The sequence below is a fragment of the Cyrtonyx montezumae genome, unplaced genomic scaffold, assembly GCF_038088225.1.
Source record: "Cyrtonyx montezumae isolate F1298 unplaced genomic scaffold, pur_monq_1.0 scaffold_0, whole genome shotgun sequence".
NCBI lineage: Eukaryota > Metazoa > Chordata > Aves > Galliformes > Odontophoridae > Cyrtonyx > Cyrtonyx montezumae.
In genome coordinates, this window is record NW_027071824.1 from 45,344,889 (window position 1) to 45,362,841 (window position 17,953).

The window sequence follows — 17,953 nt, forward strand, 5'->3', positions numbered from 1 at the left end:
CAGAAAGAATGACACTGCTTAAAGAAAATAACAGGCCATAAAAACATTTTTAATATGCATCCTCAGCTACTTCTGCACACCAAATCCCTGAAGAGAGTTGCCTCATTGTAGTATATGAGCATCTTGCAAACACAAATGCACTTTCCCTAACATCACCTTGAATTTATCTCAAAGCATGGCTCACTGTGACTGAGTGTAAAAGCCAAGCTTAAATACCAAGTCACTGCATTAAGTGGTCATCTGCAAGATGTCTGCATTAGTTGCTTGGCTTAAGATTGCCTAGGAAAGCTGTAACACTGGCAGGAAAAAAAAAACATCAGTAATCAACACCAAAAACCACAGTACTCCTACTTTAATTACTATGTTTTTCTATTCCATCTTGTGGCTCCTAGGCTCATTAAAGCTACAATAATCTCCTCCTTAAAACCAGGTGTATGGGAGAGCATCAGCTTCTATGTGCTTTGTAATCAAGCTGAAAACTGATGTTACAGGTATGGGGGGGAAACCTGACACTTGAATTTACAAGATAACCAACAGCAGTACAATGCAGTTACTTTCTTCTCATCAACTGCTAGAATGAGATTTCTCTTCGTCTTCCATGCTAGAGACCTCACTGGATTGCCACCATGTGCCCCATGTACCCAGAAACATGGCATCCTATCCCATTCTCTTAATTTCTCTACCGCTTGCATCCTGCTGCATCTCAGCTGAACTGCTCCTTCAGAAGGCAAAGAAGTACAGCAGAGAGCAGTACCACCCTGCTCTGAAACCCACCATGCAAAACTTCACCAGGGCCTCAAGAGTACTGATGGGCATAAACATGCATCCTGCTTAAGTCTGAGACAGCTCAATGTTATGAGAACTATTAATGGATTAAGCATTTTTAATTGCAGTTTTTCTTCTTTCTACAGCATTTGATTACCTCCAAATAGCATTTCCAAATATGAAGACAGCACGAACACACCTTTAGTGTTGGATCCCTCACTCGATTATGGAAACACTACAGATTGAGTGAAGCAGCATAAATCATTTTTTTCTTTACTAAGTATACTGGTAGAAACCCGTTTATTTTGTTGTTCCTACAAAGTTCACTCTCCAAGGTATCCGAACCTACTTGTTAAAATTTTTCCCACAAATTCAAGTGGAATGAAGGGTGACAGATTTGCATGCTACACAAGACTAGATAAACAACATAAATACAGTATTTACTAGTGAACAACAGAAACACATAAAGCACACTTGGAAAGCAAGATTCACTGAGAATCAAACAAGTGCAATATTGCAAAGTATCTGGACAAGTAGCAGAAACTGTTCAGGGGATCTAAATAGAAAAGTGGAAGGAAAAAGAAACTGGGGGGAGTGAGTGGGTGGGAGGGAAAGCAACACTAGGACTGTTATATAATTGCTATTAAGAAGGGTCTACGCCAACTTTGTCTCTGTTCCAGGAGCGTCACAATTATCTGAAGCATGCTAATTCAAAAGGAAACTTACAGCAAGAGGACAAAAAGAATCTAGAAGGAAACATGAAAGGAAAGGAAGTTGTCCAAACTGTATGCATGCCTCCCTTTAGTGAATAATCAGCATTTTAACTTCATTACAAAGGTTTAATCACCATCTCAGATACTTGTATTATTACGGAACTCAGTGTGACCCCATAAAATATTTAAAGATCCAATGAAATTTCAGACTGGCTACTCCTCTCCCATGAACTCATTAAGTTTTAGAGGAAAAAAAAGAATTTCACAGGTTTGCTGTTAGTTACAGTGGAAAACATAACAAAAGTGTCCTCTCCACCAAAAATTGAAGCAAAATCAACTTGTAAAGTAGTTTAAACTGGCATTATGAGTACATGTGATTCCAAGGTTTTCCCACTAGTATCTGTGGAAGGCAATTAATATTGATCACCTACACTAATTACAATCTTTTCCATTTGAAAGAAGCTATGAGCTATTTCCTGTTTGCTTGGGTTTGCAACATAAAGTATTAGTACAGTTAACTTATCTGCTGTATAACCAATGCATGATGTATGAAGATAACTTCTCTCAACCCAAGCCCAAATATCAACTCTAAAATAAAAATAAGCAGCCAAAGTAATAACATGGTAAATCAGATTTAAATTTCCCTGTCTGAAGGGTTTTCTAAATTGGAGTGACAAAGGCCATCTCTTTTTATATATTTATTTTGAAAATAAAGCCTTGTTTTGTTTCTGGTCTCATTAGTGCAGCCCTACCTGCCCAAAAGCATTAGTCACTTCCTGCATGAGCCCTTGATCACCTATGCTGAATGAAAACAGCTCTTATTACATCCAACACCATATACTGATTTAACTGATATATATTAATGGCACCTTCAGCGCCACCACACATGAGGCTACCACTCAGGATAGGAATTTTAGAGAAACTCCTTTTCTTAAGCTGTGTCACCCGCAAATCAAATTACACTCAAGGAGAAAAAGGCAAAAAAAAAAAAAGAAGCAGCAGAAAGACAAGATATTAGCATATTAATCTTATCGTTAATCCACACTCTTATCATTTCTAAAGCTTAAGAGAGAAGTAGGAAGAATAAAATCAACTCTTCCACTGAATTAGGGTGAGGGGTGGGTCTTGAAAAAGCCCTCCTAAAGATCAGTAGTACAACAGTCAAGTATGTTCCTGTTACAGGCCTTTATGATTTTATCCTCTATAGTTTCACAACTGCTCTACTTGTACGCCAAAAATACCTCAGTAGGCTATTGAGCTTGATCATCAACATCAGCATGCTGAAATAAGTCAGGTGAGCAACAGACACCAAGTCCAGAAGAAAAATCACGAGTTCACCACGTCACAAGTAACAGCACTGCTCATGACCCTGCATTTAATGTCCCTCACAAAAGGCTGCAGTTTCACTGAGGTGAATGTAATTTAGACCCCTCCCAAGAGGGGCATGATGAACAGTGATGAATGAACAGTGACTTTTTCATGCAGCTAGCTGTAAGTGATCCCTCAGGAAGAGTCAATCTTCTTGTAACACTACAACACAACACCCCCAGTAAAGAGCATGGCAAATTCCTGGAGAACCTGCTGCTGGACCACCTATACCTGCTGCAAGGCAGCTGACAGGAAAGGGGACATCACATCAGCCTGCAGAGATTCTCCTACAAGGAGGCCTTTTGTTCCTGTTCAATTGCACATTGGCAGAAAGAAAAACAAACATTCCAACCACATGACTGAGGTAGCACGGCTGAACAACAACTCTCTCCCACACAACAGATGCCTATGTATCTTATACAGAGCACTCACTTTAGCAGCATTGATGAATAATCCATCGTAGAGCCAAATTAGTATTCAATAATGCAATTTACCTCTACCTTTTCAGAGCATGATTGCAAGTACTACAGTAAAAGGATCCCCATGGAAAGGAAATACCATTTTAAAATGCTGCTGAAAGGAAACTCTTACAGGAAGGGGAAGAAGAAAGTGAGCAAAAGCTGGAAACAGTAACAACAGAGGTCACTCCCCAGGATCTTGACAGCACTTATCTATTAAGTGTGTATCTTTTGAAGAATCTCAACTTCCTGCCATAAATGATTTCTAACTGACTCAAAATACATATTACTCAATTACTTCATCTCATCTCCTTTTTTTTCTTGGTCAGTATCTATGTTTTTTCAAGAATCTCCACAGATCATTACACAAGATAGACTACTGATATATCAATTTCCTTTATGGCTGATATATACGAAGTAATTCATTATGAAATCACGAGACTACATTTTTTCAGAAACATTTTAATGTCTTACTGACTATTGACATCACCATATATCAAATGTCATGTCTGCATATAGTTTGCTCATATCTAGAAATAGGTTTGTTGTGATCATTTTAGTCTTAATATCAATTATCAATACATTGAGTCAAAAATTAAATCAAGTCACACTTCCATGAAGCTTACCTTCCCAAGCAGACTTCACTGGTGAAATCAGAGACACTACATGAAACTAAGGCTCCGAAGGAGACCAGTTTAGTACAGAACAAATTTAACCTGAATTGAATAAAAATCTATTTTAATGCTACATGGTCTTTAAAGGTGCAAACAAATACAGGACATTAAAGACATACAACACACACTTGGCTACCCTGCCTCTACTTCTGCAGAGATTCAGTCATGATCTCGGTGGGTATAGCTTCTATACACAGCAGAAATAGGGAGCACAGTGGCTTCAGAACCCTCATTAAGGCAGTGAACAGGTATATTTTGGGATTAATACAGATAAGCTGATGTTCACTGGAACTCAGCCTTCTCAGCAGCACAACCCTCCCTATGCCAGGCACAGAGCCAGGAAGGATTTCTCCAGTATCCCCCCCCAAAAAAATCATCCCTGCAGCCACCCTGAGCTACCAAAATACTCCTGACAGCCAGTGTAAATACTTTAAAGGTACTAAAATCCCTCTACAAGTCTTGTCAGATATTGGGGTTAATAACTGGAAGGAAAGAAATTTCCAGTGAGACATTAGGAGTTAAATTCAGGATGACGAAGCTGAAGCCTGCCAAGTGAAGCATGCAGTTGAACTGAAGGCTCACAGAAAGACAAGAAAGCTCAACAACAGCCAGCTACCACCTTCCAGTAATTAACAACACATTTCCCAGCCTGTAACTGTAGCTTCACCAAAAAAAAAAAAACCCAACTAAAATTCCACACCCAAACACCCCCTAAAGAGATTGCTTTTCAATGTTATATGGTTTTTCCGTACCTTAACCATCTGTTCTATTCACTGTTTACATGGTAAAGTCATCCCTGGAAACTACAACAAACAACTGCTAGTCTTTGCTAATTGTTCACTCTCTCACAAGTTTCTTTATAAATCAACTTGCACAAATTCCCTTGGCAAGTCTGTTTCACAAAGGCATCCTCTCTAGTCAAGTTCAAGTCAGGTAATGGCAGTATAGTCTCTCCCTAGGCAGGAGAGCCAGAACTGAAATGAAAACTGTTCTGATTCAGCCAGATCAGCTAAGCTACAACTAGTCTTGAAGATACAGTTCTGAAGTATAATTAAAAGCCAATTTTCATAAAAACAGTGTGAAACGTGACTTCAAATTCCTAATCAGTCAAAGATGAACAGAATAAAAGCATTATTTGCAAGTACACCCTGGGCATTAGAACAATCCTCACTATGTTAATGAATGAAGAGTAATATCACAGTCTCTCTCCTCAGTTATTTCCTCATTTAACTCAAGCTTCTCCTCAACAGAGCGTGCTTGCAGAAGCACAGATGGCTTTCCCACTCACCCAGGAGACTTTTATGTCTAATGGTGACACACAGAGTTCTTTCTGATGAGACTGCAGGTGGTGGCTTTGAGAACTGCTCATATAACACGTTCTTCTTCCTGAGCCCACTGGGTTGCTCCCAGATCCTGAGATACACAGGCAGACGCTGATTTTCAGCCTAATTTAATTCATCACAATTTTCATACTTATATTGTGCCTAAGCACTACAGAAATCTTCCCATTTGGCTTCTCTTGCTTTCTCATTATGCCAAATTAAATAGAACCACAACTACACTTACATCTTCCAAACTGTTTTTGGTTCCTGCCATTTTTCATAAACATCGGTGCCTGGGATTCCAACAAATCCTCACCGGGATTGCAGTCTCTTGCATCATTAGTCATCACCAATCTGAACTTGCTCCCTCCTGCTAACGTTCCAGCAGCGAGGCAAGCTCCTACTCAAAACTGAAAATGTTGTTATTGACCTCTAATCATATATCCTAGCATGTCATAGTACCTGATTCCATTCTACTTCTAAAATGCCTGAGAACAGACTAGATAAGGAAATAGAAAATGCAAAAAATGCAAAAGAAATGCAGGCACTTAGAGAAAAGAACATAGTTTAGAATGACGTTTGCTACAGGACTTCTAAGCATTGCTTCTCTGAGGAACAGAAAGCTGTTAGCAGGAGAGAAGTGGCACTGGCCCATGCAGGATGGAAACTTCAGTGCTGTGTGTAGTTCTGAAAAGTGCTCCAGACCACACCATACCTGTCCAGCAGCTGTGGATGCACATGCACCTTCAGGCACTGGACAAAAGCCATTCGAAACAGCAAACAGTGCTGCAATATGACCAAACTGCAGCTTTGATTTCATCAAGCTCCAATGAAAACTTGCAGGGGCAGTCTTCTCAAACCACTTCTTTCCTCTTCCCTAATGATGCCTTTCAATCCTCTTGCTCTGACAAACTGTGTCAGTTGCCAGCATTAAGTGGTCCTGCTTGGCCACAGGCACTTTGTTCAATTACATCTTGTTACAGAATACACATGTGCAGAGCTGTGGATGAGACAACTAGGAACACGATTAGATAAAAATTAATAATAGTTGCTAAAGGCTAATTTTAATTCAGATCGCTGTCTCAGTTGGTGGAATTGATGATGCAGAAACAACAAGGAACAAGTTAAGAAGAGTGCGCAGCACTGCTAGCTGAGGTGATCATTATCCTTTGGCCCTGGACAAGAGGCCTTCTCTCCTTGACAGAGGAAGGAAAATAGCGAGATCCAGAACTCAGTTTACGTACTTAATCTACTATAAGTGGCAGCTTCTCTGGCTAGGTCATCTTCTGCTTTACCTTAGGTGAGGACCCCATGAAGAACCATTTGCTAGGGCACATTAGGCAGGATTTGATGAGTTATTGTCACAAATAAGTGAGAGTCAAGCCTTAATAGGAAACATCTTCACTAAGGCAAAACACTCAGTGCTGTCTATCAATAAACATCCCAACTCGCTGCAAAGGAGGTTTAAATCTTAGACTGGGAACCTGTCAGTAATTTAAAATACCATTACAGCTCCAGAAAACGCCTTGAAAGGATGGACATCTCTAAAAGTCTAAAAATTACTGCCAAGCGTTACCAAGAAACACAACAGAAGCAAGCCTGAATCTAGGTGAGAATTTCTAAGGTTCCTTTAACTGAACAGAGATATGTAAGGTAAAGTGAGACCATAAGTATATGCATTCTTTGAAACAGGCAGATTATAATACTGCATTTCACTCTAACTGCTTCAGGGCCTATTAATACACAAATTTCTAATGGTAACAACATTCATGCAGAACAGAAGTGCTTAACTAATTTTCTAGCCTTACTCTGAGAAGGATTAGTTCACCACAACAAAACACACTATCACTATCGAAACTCCCTGAAGTCCTAACATCTTCATTTTGTAGATGGTATTTAACACAGAGTCTGAATTCTACAGGACGTTTGCAATTTCGCAGGTCCATCCACTCAAAAAAAACTTTTATTTTGCACATTCTTTCCTCTTTTTAAGCTGACTGCTAACTCCAAGTTAACTAAGCAGAGTTTCCAAGCTATTGCACAACCGAACTGCATACACACTTGAAAAGCCACTGAGCAGTTTACACGCATGCTTCCATGTATCAAATGGCTAAGTTATACCTGGTACTGCACAGGTGCATTGGGATTGAAAGGCAAAAGATGTCCTCTCCTTAAAGTGTATTCATACAGCAAGTAAATTTTTAAACAAGTGAAAGTGCTATACCCTCTTCAACCTCTTTGCCCTCACAGCACCAATGGCAATAGCAATGCACTTTTCAGCTCTTCAAGAAGTACTTCCCTCAGGATTTCTGTAATCAAGCAAAATGCACCTACCTACTCCACTCTTATAACACTTAGAGGGTATAGAAGTCTTTCATCAGGCCAGTAAAATATGAACCCATTTATTTCATGTAAGGTTTCTACTGAAGGTACATACTTGATTCAGAATACATCTAAAATCCAATGCTATCTATTTCTACCTTTTCCTTTCTTACTTAGATTTCCTTCTGCCATCCACCCAATAGGAAAACAGAAACAGAGATAGATCCATTTCACTGTATAGCTAGTAAGTCAGCTGCAGGTTTAAACAAAGACCAGAGATCTACCTTACACACGGAGGTAACCAGTTTTTGTGATTTTCTTCTATTTTGTAACAGGCTAACCATAAGCAAGACATTCAGGGGGCAAAACGATTCTTATGTCACCACTGAGCCCTTCCCATCCTGGCAGCCTCCTTCTCACTCTTCTTCCTTCCTCATATTGTGCGAGCAACCTCGAAGAGCCACACTGCAGAGCCACACTGCAGCTGAAACAATTTGGATAGGACTTCCCTTTCCTTCCCACCCCCGAGCTGATACACCATTCCTATGAGTTCAGAGAGCCAAACCAAATAACTGAAGATGTACCTGCATTTGTTGCCACTCATTCACATCAAATGCAGAAAAACATGTAATGTTATCAGCATCACTAGTCTTGAGAAATCTAAATTTTGCCTCTTCTTGCCATTGCAATATCCAGTATGACTTGTACTGTACTTAGTAAAGACAACAATGGAAGAAAAGTCCAAAGTAGCAGAAAGATATTTTCACTATTTCAACCTGATACTTCTAATAAAAGACACATAATAGGAAATATACAGCCTTCCTCACAAATTAAGTAAACAAAAAAGAGCAACTGTATATCTCAAGCAGCTCGTCAATGAAAATATACAACATTCTTCAATTGAAGCAGTGAAATAGATTTTTTTATGATAAAAACAGCCTTTACATCCTTCTAATGTCAGTTCTACAACTGGCTTGATCTACTGGATTTCTGACCTCCTGAACTGATAATCCAGATAATATTCCCCTCCATCAGTAAATTCTTTAATATTATTTTCATCTCTTTTTTCCTATTTTGCCTATAACAGTAACATTAAGCAAATGCTTTCATAATGTTTATTTACCTACACAATAAATATAGGTATGCCACAGTAGAAAAACATACCTTTAAAAGCTCTCTCTTCAACAGGAATGTTGTTATTTCTATGTTCACAATTTCTTTGATATACCAAATTTTTTTTAAAGAATTTAAGAATGGACTACAAAAAAGTTAAACAGCCTTTTTGTCACTAGACAAATTAGTCACTTTTTCTATATCAGAAAAAGTGGCAGATAGAAAACATAGAAGCAGGAGTTACTTAAAAAAGCATATAAGGAAAGTATTTTAAAGAAAATGAGAAAGGCAAAAGAAAGATAAGTTCAAACAGCGGAAGTATATATAAAGGACAGATAAACCAGCATGACAGGGTGGGTATGTAAAGTCCTTCTTCACCAGTCTAAATTCTTTTGAAGAAACCACAATCCTTACAACTCAACCATTTTGACTATGTACTTACATCCTGGCTATTCAAGATACATACTTTTCCTGAGCCTGGCTGGTTCAGACAGCAGGAAGCAAGATATTTGTACAAGAGGACGTGAGGTATGAAGGGCCAAGAGGCCCCAGAGCAGTTGCGAGAGCAGTTGTTCTGGGTGGAGGAACAGAAGAATGGGGCAGAGGTGAGCTCAAGGCCTTCCCAACCCCCCTTTAACTCCTTCATTCCTCATGGTTTGGGCAATCAAAACTCAACAGCTCAGTTTTCAATTTACTCCACTTTGAAATCCCTGGCTTGAACCCATGCCTGAGCCTGGCAGCCCCTGAGAGCACTTGGCAGAGCAGTGGGAGGGAAGGCCTAGAGCAGGAGATGCTCCTACACCACAGCCAGACAGCCCCAATGCCAGCCATCTTTCACCACGTGCACTGCTGAGCTCAACACACTGGGTACAGGAGGCAGCTGAAAAGCAGAAACTCTGCTTCTTCAGAACGACACCAGCTCTCCTCCATGTTTCACTGCAATTTTAAGTCAATACAAAGCCTTCACCCTTCAAAAATCACCTCTGCTGTCAACATTAACTGTTTCATGACACCTCACCCTTGTCCCTGGAATTGAGGCACTGCTGTATTAGCAAAACCTTTCAGGGAACTGCTTCAAGATGGCAACATCTGCTCTCAACATCTCTGATCCAACAGGGCAGTTTACTACAAAACCTCTTAGCTGCATGGAGAACATACATTTGTTTCCCCTTAAATGCATAACAGCATGGATGAGGCTGGCCACATATTCCAGCTCCACATTTTGCAAAGACTTATCCCAAACAACAGAAATTCAAAGTTACCCAAGCATGGTAAGTTTGAAGCCACTTCTACACAGAGAACAGATACACCACACAAAGTGGGGTTATGCTGACAGTACCTAGGTCAATATGCACTAAAGCAACTAGGCAGTATTATTATTGAAAAGTACTGCTTATAGATTGTTTTCTTAAATTTAAATGCACTTTTAGCAACACTTGATTTTTTAAGACTTTGTTCCAAACTGAAGTTTTGGCTCAAACTGTATGTATCAACAAGCATTCAGAGGGACTGAAAGTCAACTGTGTGCCAAATCAACTCAGAAGATGAATGCTCATAACCCAGAGGATACCTGGATGTCATCCTGGACCGCATACCTCTCCTACCCGCACAGCAGCATAGAAACACTGTCACAGCATACCACACATCAGGAACACCAGGGCAGATTTTCAGTAGCTGTTCCCTGAATATCAGGGTAAAGAAGTATAGGTACTCCTGGGCTTATATATTGCTTACAGCTGATGAACCAGGCACATCTGTCATTCTTCCTTCTCTGGAACAAAATACCTTGCAGTGGCTGAAGTGCCTGGTTTGGCTTAGAAGCCCATAATCTAGCATATAATATATTACTCTCCTACTTGACCTCTCTTCCTCCTTTACAAAATTCTCTGCTGTAGCAGCTTCACCTGGAGGCTGATTACTCAACCTACTATCTCCTTCCAGCAGCCAGCCTGCAGCCACCTCAGTAACTCAAAACCACCATTATAGTATTTTTTTGGGGATTCAGATCCCTTGTGAGCACAGATCTTCTCCTTCACAGGATGACCCTTCTGAGCTCTGGTTTCTGTCAGAGCACCAAGCAGCTCATTAGCAACCAGATGATTCAGCACTTAGTGACTATATTGCTGCCTGGTTTCCCTCAGCAGACAGACTATAGCTTTGAAGGCTGTCATTTGCATGATACAATCAGACACCTGAAGAGGTGCACAGGTGTCAAGTCCCTCTTTCTCCAAGTCAGTACTAGTTTGGGGCAACACAGCCTACTCCCTGACTTTTCCTTACTGCCAGCGTGACTTCATAATCTTATTCTTCCAACAAAAAACCTGATTGTAATATTCTACTGCTTTCTTCTCCCCTTGCATCTTTCAAAAAGATCATGCACTAAAAATAAAAGGGTTGAAGGCAAGATCTCAGGTCACAAAGGAAACTGGTAACAGATCCCACATGGAGGGACAATAATCTCCTCATTTCAGGTTCAAAAGAGCTGAGTAGAATTCCTGTCCCACCAAAGCCAGTCAGACACCAAGTGCTGCCAGCTGCAACCCCTCCCTGTCCCAACAAGCCCTTCTGATTATCCACATCCACTAATCTGATTAGCATTCCTGTAATTAAAGCACCACAATATCTGACTGAATACGGTAGGCTGTTTAAATTAACTCAAAGTCCTTTAGTACAAGAAATTACTGCTCCAAGAGAATTACAAGATTTACAAAAAAAAAGAAAGCATCACTAATGAGCAGAGGATCAAAAGTGGATTATCTAGTTTCCCAGTTCAGAGGTAGAAAAGCAGGCAGCCAAATCACGAAGGTTTCTATGAAACATTTACAGCTACTTTACAAGACAGGTTGCAATTATATATGTTGCTTTAAGTATTAGAAAACATATTTTTTAGATATTAGGAAAAGACAAATGTTATTTTTGTCTACTCACTATTTACTGAAAAGTGAGATCGTTATTCTAAACAGTACTTACAGGTTTACAAATTAGAGGGATGAGAAAACACAAACCTTATCCTCTTTACGAGGCCAGGATAAGTTAAATATAAATCCCCAGTTAAACTGTAAGTTTCTCCATCTCCAGAGGAATTTCTTCCTATGGCTGTTGGTCATTTGTACAGAGTACTTCTGAACCACCTCCCACCCAGACACACACAAAAAGCAAAACCAGGTACAAGTACTCCCTCTGACTCAAATATACAAGCAGCAAAAAGAAGTGAGGAAGTGAATCACTCAGTTACAGCAAACCTGTGTGGACACAGCTTCTGGAATAAACCAGGTCTGTTGTGACGTTAAATGGAGAAGAAGGTGCAAAGTGAAGAAAATGTGAATGCAATATTACACTTGTGGGATCAAATGCTACAGTTCTTCCCATACTATAAGCAGCATGCATGAGTGTAGAAACACACAGCTTCCACCTGAAACACCCTATTTATTTACCCTTTTACTTCCCACCTAACTAGGCATGTTCCTGAGTGCCCAAGGAAATTGCCTCTGTGAGCACCATTGTCTTGAAAGAGCACAGCCATCTCCAACACTGCCGCTCAATCATCAACAGAGAATAGCTTTGGACTGCATCCCATCCTGGAGACAAGTCTTCTCAAGAGCCTGACCAGGTGCTACAGAACCCACACTTGTACCCCATGTCCTGAGGTTCAAGAGCTATGATCCTGTTCACAAAAGCTCAATGGATGTAACCTCTTCTTCTACCTCTCTGGGTCCAACAGAATAAGACATTTTTTTCCTTTTGTTTTTTTTTTGTGAATGACAGAAAAACTAGTTATAGTCAGACATTTAAAAATCCAAGAGCACAAAGCTCAGAGAAAGAACACCTGAATTGAGTCAGAAGTAAAATAATGCCTTTTACTGTAGTACAGTCAGACTCCGTATCTGGAGCTCCAGGCTCACCTTCTAAGCTTCTATACCAGGTGTTAAATCTTTGATAGGGATTACGCAGCCAGGTGCCACTGATAAGAGACTGGATTTGACCTCTAAGGACCTTCTGAAGCAACATTTGTAAATCAATTGCTCCCATTTCCCCCTATACCTGTAAAACAAGAATTCTATATTTTTCATCTGGATAATCTTCTCAACAATGCCTAACAGTTTGCTTTTTTTTTTTTTTTAATCTATAGTGCTCTAGGGCAGAAGTTTTGATGCAGTTATATCTTGTGTAGAGGACAGCAGAGATAGTTAACAGAGTTTTTGCAATTCCATTAGACATCATTTCAGAAATTATGATGAAATCATCACATACTCCAGCTTTCTTCAGATGGAAAACAAATTCTTACATTAAAGATCTTCTTCCAAGTGTTACATCTCTGACAATACACTCCACATACTCACCACATAAAACCATTCCTTCCCCAGAAACTTGGAGTCAGTTCCCCTCAAACACAGGATACAGCTTGCTACTTCTCTGACACAGAAATCAGATTTAAATGCACACGCATTTTTTTTTCCTTTTTCCTCTGCTCCCCCTCCCAATTTCAGGTACATTCCTACATAAAGTTGACTGTAACCAAAGAGAAAATCTGTTACAACTTTTTAGTAGGCTTTCTTTCCATGAAGAAAACCACTACATGAAGTGCTAAGCCACAGAAAACTAAAGGTGTCTTTTCCCTCTCCCCTGAGGATAAGTCACAGGGTCCTTCCAGAGCGCAAAGGAGACAAACATTACTTCTTGTTCTCAAAGAAACATCACTTGTTTTCCCAAAAAGACAGATATGCTAAGAAGACACTGGACTGCTTTAGAGGATATTTGGTTGCCTTTTTCTCCTGAACAAATACACCAAGCAGCTGAAATCTTGCTGGGTCATAACAGGATCTGTAAGAGTCCCTGCATCCACAGAAGTGCTTCATGAATCCCTGTCCTCAATTTAGCAGCCCTGCTGCAGATATCCCTTTATCTGCATCTGTATCCCTGCTCTATCTTTTACATATATGAACATCAATATGGCTATCTGCCACGTAGGCCTTTTAATAGCTCCTGGGCTAAGCTTTGCATAGTGCTCAGCAATATCAGTGGCTTCATCCCAGAGAGCATCCTCAGATGCTAAACTTGCTTTATGTGGTGTCTACCAAGCTCCCAACTCAGGTAGCTCTTCCAGCCACCAAACCACTCAATCATCCTTGAACTGCTGAGCTGAAATCTGGCAGAACTGTCCTTAGGCATAACTTCAGCTGCTAGATTGCACAGATCACTTATATCACTGCAAGATATTCTCTATTGCCTTAGCTCTCAACTAATACTATTTAGGGTTTGGGGCAGAACCTTGCTCTGACACATCTTCTCCAACTTTGCGAGACCCTACATCTCTTCTTATTGAAAGGAAACGGGACAAAATATCTATAAGCATTTTGACTACTTTAGACAAATTATGCCATGAAAACACCTCTCTATTCACTGAAGAAGAGGATTAGCCAACTGAATTCAGTGTTTGAATGTCTAATGTGTCCAGCCCCCCTGTCAGCGGCAGGGACACCCTGCACTAGCTCAGGTTGCCCGAAGCCCCACCCACAACCCAGCTTCGAATGATTCCAGTGACAGGGAAGTACTCTTAGAGCAACGACTGAGGACCCTACTTGGCCATTCCCTAACACATTTTACTACCTGTTTTAATAACAAAAACTACCACAACCAGCTACAGAAGCCAGGGAAGAACACTTGATGCTTGTCACATCACTTTGTGATCTCCAACGTGAGACAATATCCTGACCCTTCCCTTTGTGGCAAATACAAAGGTGGCACAAACATGTACTGGCAATGAATTCTGAAAACTTTCTAGGCTTTCAGTTCATCAGTTAGCTACATAGCAATCCAAAGCTTTCTGCTCTTTGTGCAAGTAGTCTTATAACGTGCTCCCAAATTTCAGCATTAGACACAGCTCCCCACCCAACTCATCCCATCAGTTCCCACATTTAGCCCTTCCCTGTTATCCAAACATGATAAAAGCTTTCTGTGAAAACCTCCGGGAATTTAGCATTAGCAAAAACAAATACTACCAGCACGAGTAACTTCTAGTTGGGCTTCCAAGTGTCCAGATGGGAACACGTGCCAGTCCCAAACTGTGAAATGGCCTGTTTGAAGGAGCCCCACAGCTATTTATAGCATGCAGGAGAGCTGGAGCTGCGGAGCCATTCCCAGGCACACAGCCCAATGGAGCACAGACCACTGCAGCACAACTCTTAGGGTCAGCAGGTGCAAAGATACATCCCAACAGCACGTCTCCGCTGAATGCATATTTAAGGGTGGTTAACAAAGAGTTTCGCTTGGTTTCGGTTTTCTTAGGTACCCAGCATCTCCTTGGGTTTAGGGCACACCTATGTCAGTGGCAGTGGCAACGCTGAAATCCGTAGTGATGCTAAACCAGCAACCAGCAACACTAGGAAAGGCTGGTTAGCTTCCAAGCTCCCAATTTCCCTTTGAAACAGCAGTCTGACTGACAAAGCAGTGATGAAGCAGCAGGCTGCAAGTTGGTCGTGATGCTCTAAGTTTGCAAAAGCTGTTCCCTTTTCTCCCCGAAGTTGTTCCTGCTGCAACTATGACTCCTCAAGGCTAACTGAACAGCCACCCCGCGCAGTGCACGCACGGCAGCACACGTCCACCATCAGCCCGCGGGAGGGCACCGCGCACCCCGCGACCACGGAGAGGGCTGCAGGAGGGCCGCCTACACCCCGACCCGGAATCGGCAGCTCCCCGAGGGGCTCAGGGGTACCACGGCATCAGCGACCCTTCCGGGGAGCGACTCGGGGCCCGGCCGTACCTGAGAGCTGAGGTACCGCTTGAGGCACTCCTCGCACACCGCCTTCTTGCAGCAGGACAGGGGCTTGACGGGCTTCTCCTCCAGGCACACGCGGCAGCTCAGCACCAGCAGCGGCCCGAAGTCGCCGCCGATCAGCCCGGAGAAGGGTTCGGGCAGCAGGTACAAGTCCAGCACCTCGATGCTGCCGCCCGCCGACAGCGGGTCGCCGCCCGCCGCCACCCCGCGCCGGGCCGGGGGCTGCGCGCTGCCGGAGCCGGGCGGGGAGCCGGAGCCCTGCCGGTCGTTCTCCACGCAGTACACGGTGCAGTACACGTGCCGTCGTGCCGGGCGGCGCCGGCCGCTGCCCCCCTCCGGCCCCTCCTCCGCCGGCTCCCCCGCGCCCGGGGGCTCCGGCCCGGCCGCCTCCTCTTCGTCCTCCCCCGCCGCGTCCCCGCCGCTCCCTCGTCTCTCGGGAGCGGCGGAGGGCGGCGGCTCCCCGCTCCCTCCCGACCCGGCCGCCTCCCCCGGCGGTGTCGTCTCTTCCGGGCCGTCCACCCGCGATCCCCCAGCCGGGCCGGGCGGCGCGGCGGCCCGCGGGGCGCTCAGCGAGCTCTGCTGCTCCCCCATCGCCTCCCGCCGCCGCCGCTCCTTCCCATCCAGCCGCCTCCCGGTCCCGCTTCTGCTTCCGGGTCCCGAGCCCCGCCGCTCGCAGCCCCGGCGACAGCCCGCCCGCGGGCGCCCGGCCTCTTCCCTCCGGGGCCGCGGGCGCGGCGGGGCCGCTCCGCTCAGCGCCGCCCGCGGGCTCCCGGCCGGAGCGCGAGCCCCATGCCGCGGGCAGGACGCGGCCAACCGCTCCTGAGTCGCGGGGCAGCGCCCGGCCGCGCCTCCCTCCCGCCCCGCCCAGCGCTGCACCGCCGTCCCCTGCGACGCACCGCCCCGCATGACGCACCGCCCCTGGTTGAGGCGTAAACGCTGTGCGCGTGGTGGTGGGGTACAGCTGTGTGTGCGGTAGCGATCTCAACAGAAGCGGTAGTACTAGGGACCGAGAGGCGCAGAAGGGCTGCGTAATAAACAGATCCAATTAAATCAGCCCGCGGGGAGAGGGCTTTTCCTCACCGCACTGTTAATTGGTGAGAGCTTTGTCGTGTTTGACATAGAAAAGCACGTGCAGCAAAGGCGTGTCATTGAATTCCTTCACGCGGAAGCAAGTGGTACTCAGTGGCATTCGTCGATGCTTTGCTGAGCACTGATGGAGGCCAACAGAGGTGGTGGTGCGTTTCAGCAGTGACAGTGGGTCACTTCCACTGGTGCACCTTTTATGAGTGCAGTATGCAGACTGCTGTTCATCACCAATGAAAATGCGGAGCTAATAGTGGTGACTGTATTGCACAGCAGTTTTTTTGTAGCTGAGAATTTGCTCTATCGAATAGTATTACTGTGCTTTTTGTAGCTGTTATAGTTTCTGTGGAAATCAGTAGGAGGCATTACATTCAGAGTGACCTACGTATGAAAAAGGAGAGCTCAGTTTCCCAGGACTGCTGATCTTGAGTCTTTGTGCAAATTACTTCTAAAGATAATTAATTTTTTTAGGATGAGTAATTAACATTCATTCTTCTGGGCTTGTGTTGATCTCTGAGGAAATCTGAACATTTGTTCCCATGTGTAACTGTAAGTAACTGTCATAGTTGGGTCAGTGAGAGTAGGAACTGATTTTTAGGTTTTTTTTTTGTTCTTTTTTTTTTAAGATTCTTTCTCTTTAATCACACTCAGTTTTTTTTTAAAGTATTTCACATGTTACCTACCATGGCAAAAATATTCTGAATACTGTAGGAATTATCAACTGAATTATTTTATTTATTTTGAACTAATAAATGGAAATTCAGGTTTGCAATTGTAGTTCTCACTATTGTGTACACCCATACAATAAATAGTCTTACATCCTCCAAAATGTGTTCAGCGAGTACCACTTACACCCTGGACATGGTGCTGTTTCCTGAAGCTGTTAAGAGGTTTGCTGGTTTCACCTTGTTTATTTATTTACACCAAAAGGATGCCTGTAACTATCTGAAACAAAAACCTATGGCAACAGCATGGCTGTAATGGCAAATCTTTGATGAGCCCTCCCAGTGAGAGAAGATAAGTTTGCCCTCCCCCTGCAGCTCTGAGCATGGATGGGTTGCAATAGGGCTGGGAATTCCAGCAAATTACTGGCAATAGGATGAGAGATAATGGCCTTAAGTTGTTCTATGGAAGGTTAAAATTGGATATTAGGAAGAAGTTATTCACAGAAAGAGTGGTGAAGCACTAGAGCAGGCTGCCCAGGGAAGTGGGGGAGTCACCTGGAGGTATCTAAGAACAGTGTGGATATGGCACTGAGATATGTGCCTTTAGTGGGCATGGTGGGGGTGGGTTTATGTTTGGACCTTTTCCAACCTTAATGATTCTCTAAACTTATCAACCAGATATCTGGTTGATAAGT

General features: G+C 43.1%; 1 protein-coding gene across 1 annotated transcript in view; it reads right to left on the minus strand.

Moving 5' to 3' along the window:
- RNF217 (ring finger protein 217) overlaps positions 1-16,173 on the minus strand; it is a 53,314-nt gene extending 37,141 nt beyond the window's left edge. Inside the window, exon 1 of the mRNA XM_065734279.1 lies at positions 15,496-16,173. Coding sequence (XP_065590351.1) covers positions 15,496-16,101 — 606 coding nt within the window. The 5' untranslated portion in view covers positions 16,102-16,173. The remainder of the gene's footprint in view (positions 1-15,495) is intronic.
- Positions 16,174-17,953: the final 1,780 nt, after the last annotated feature.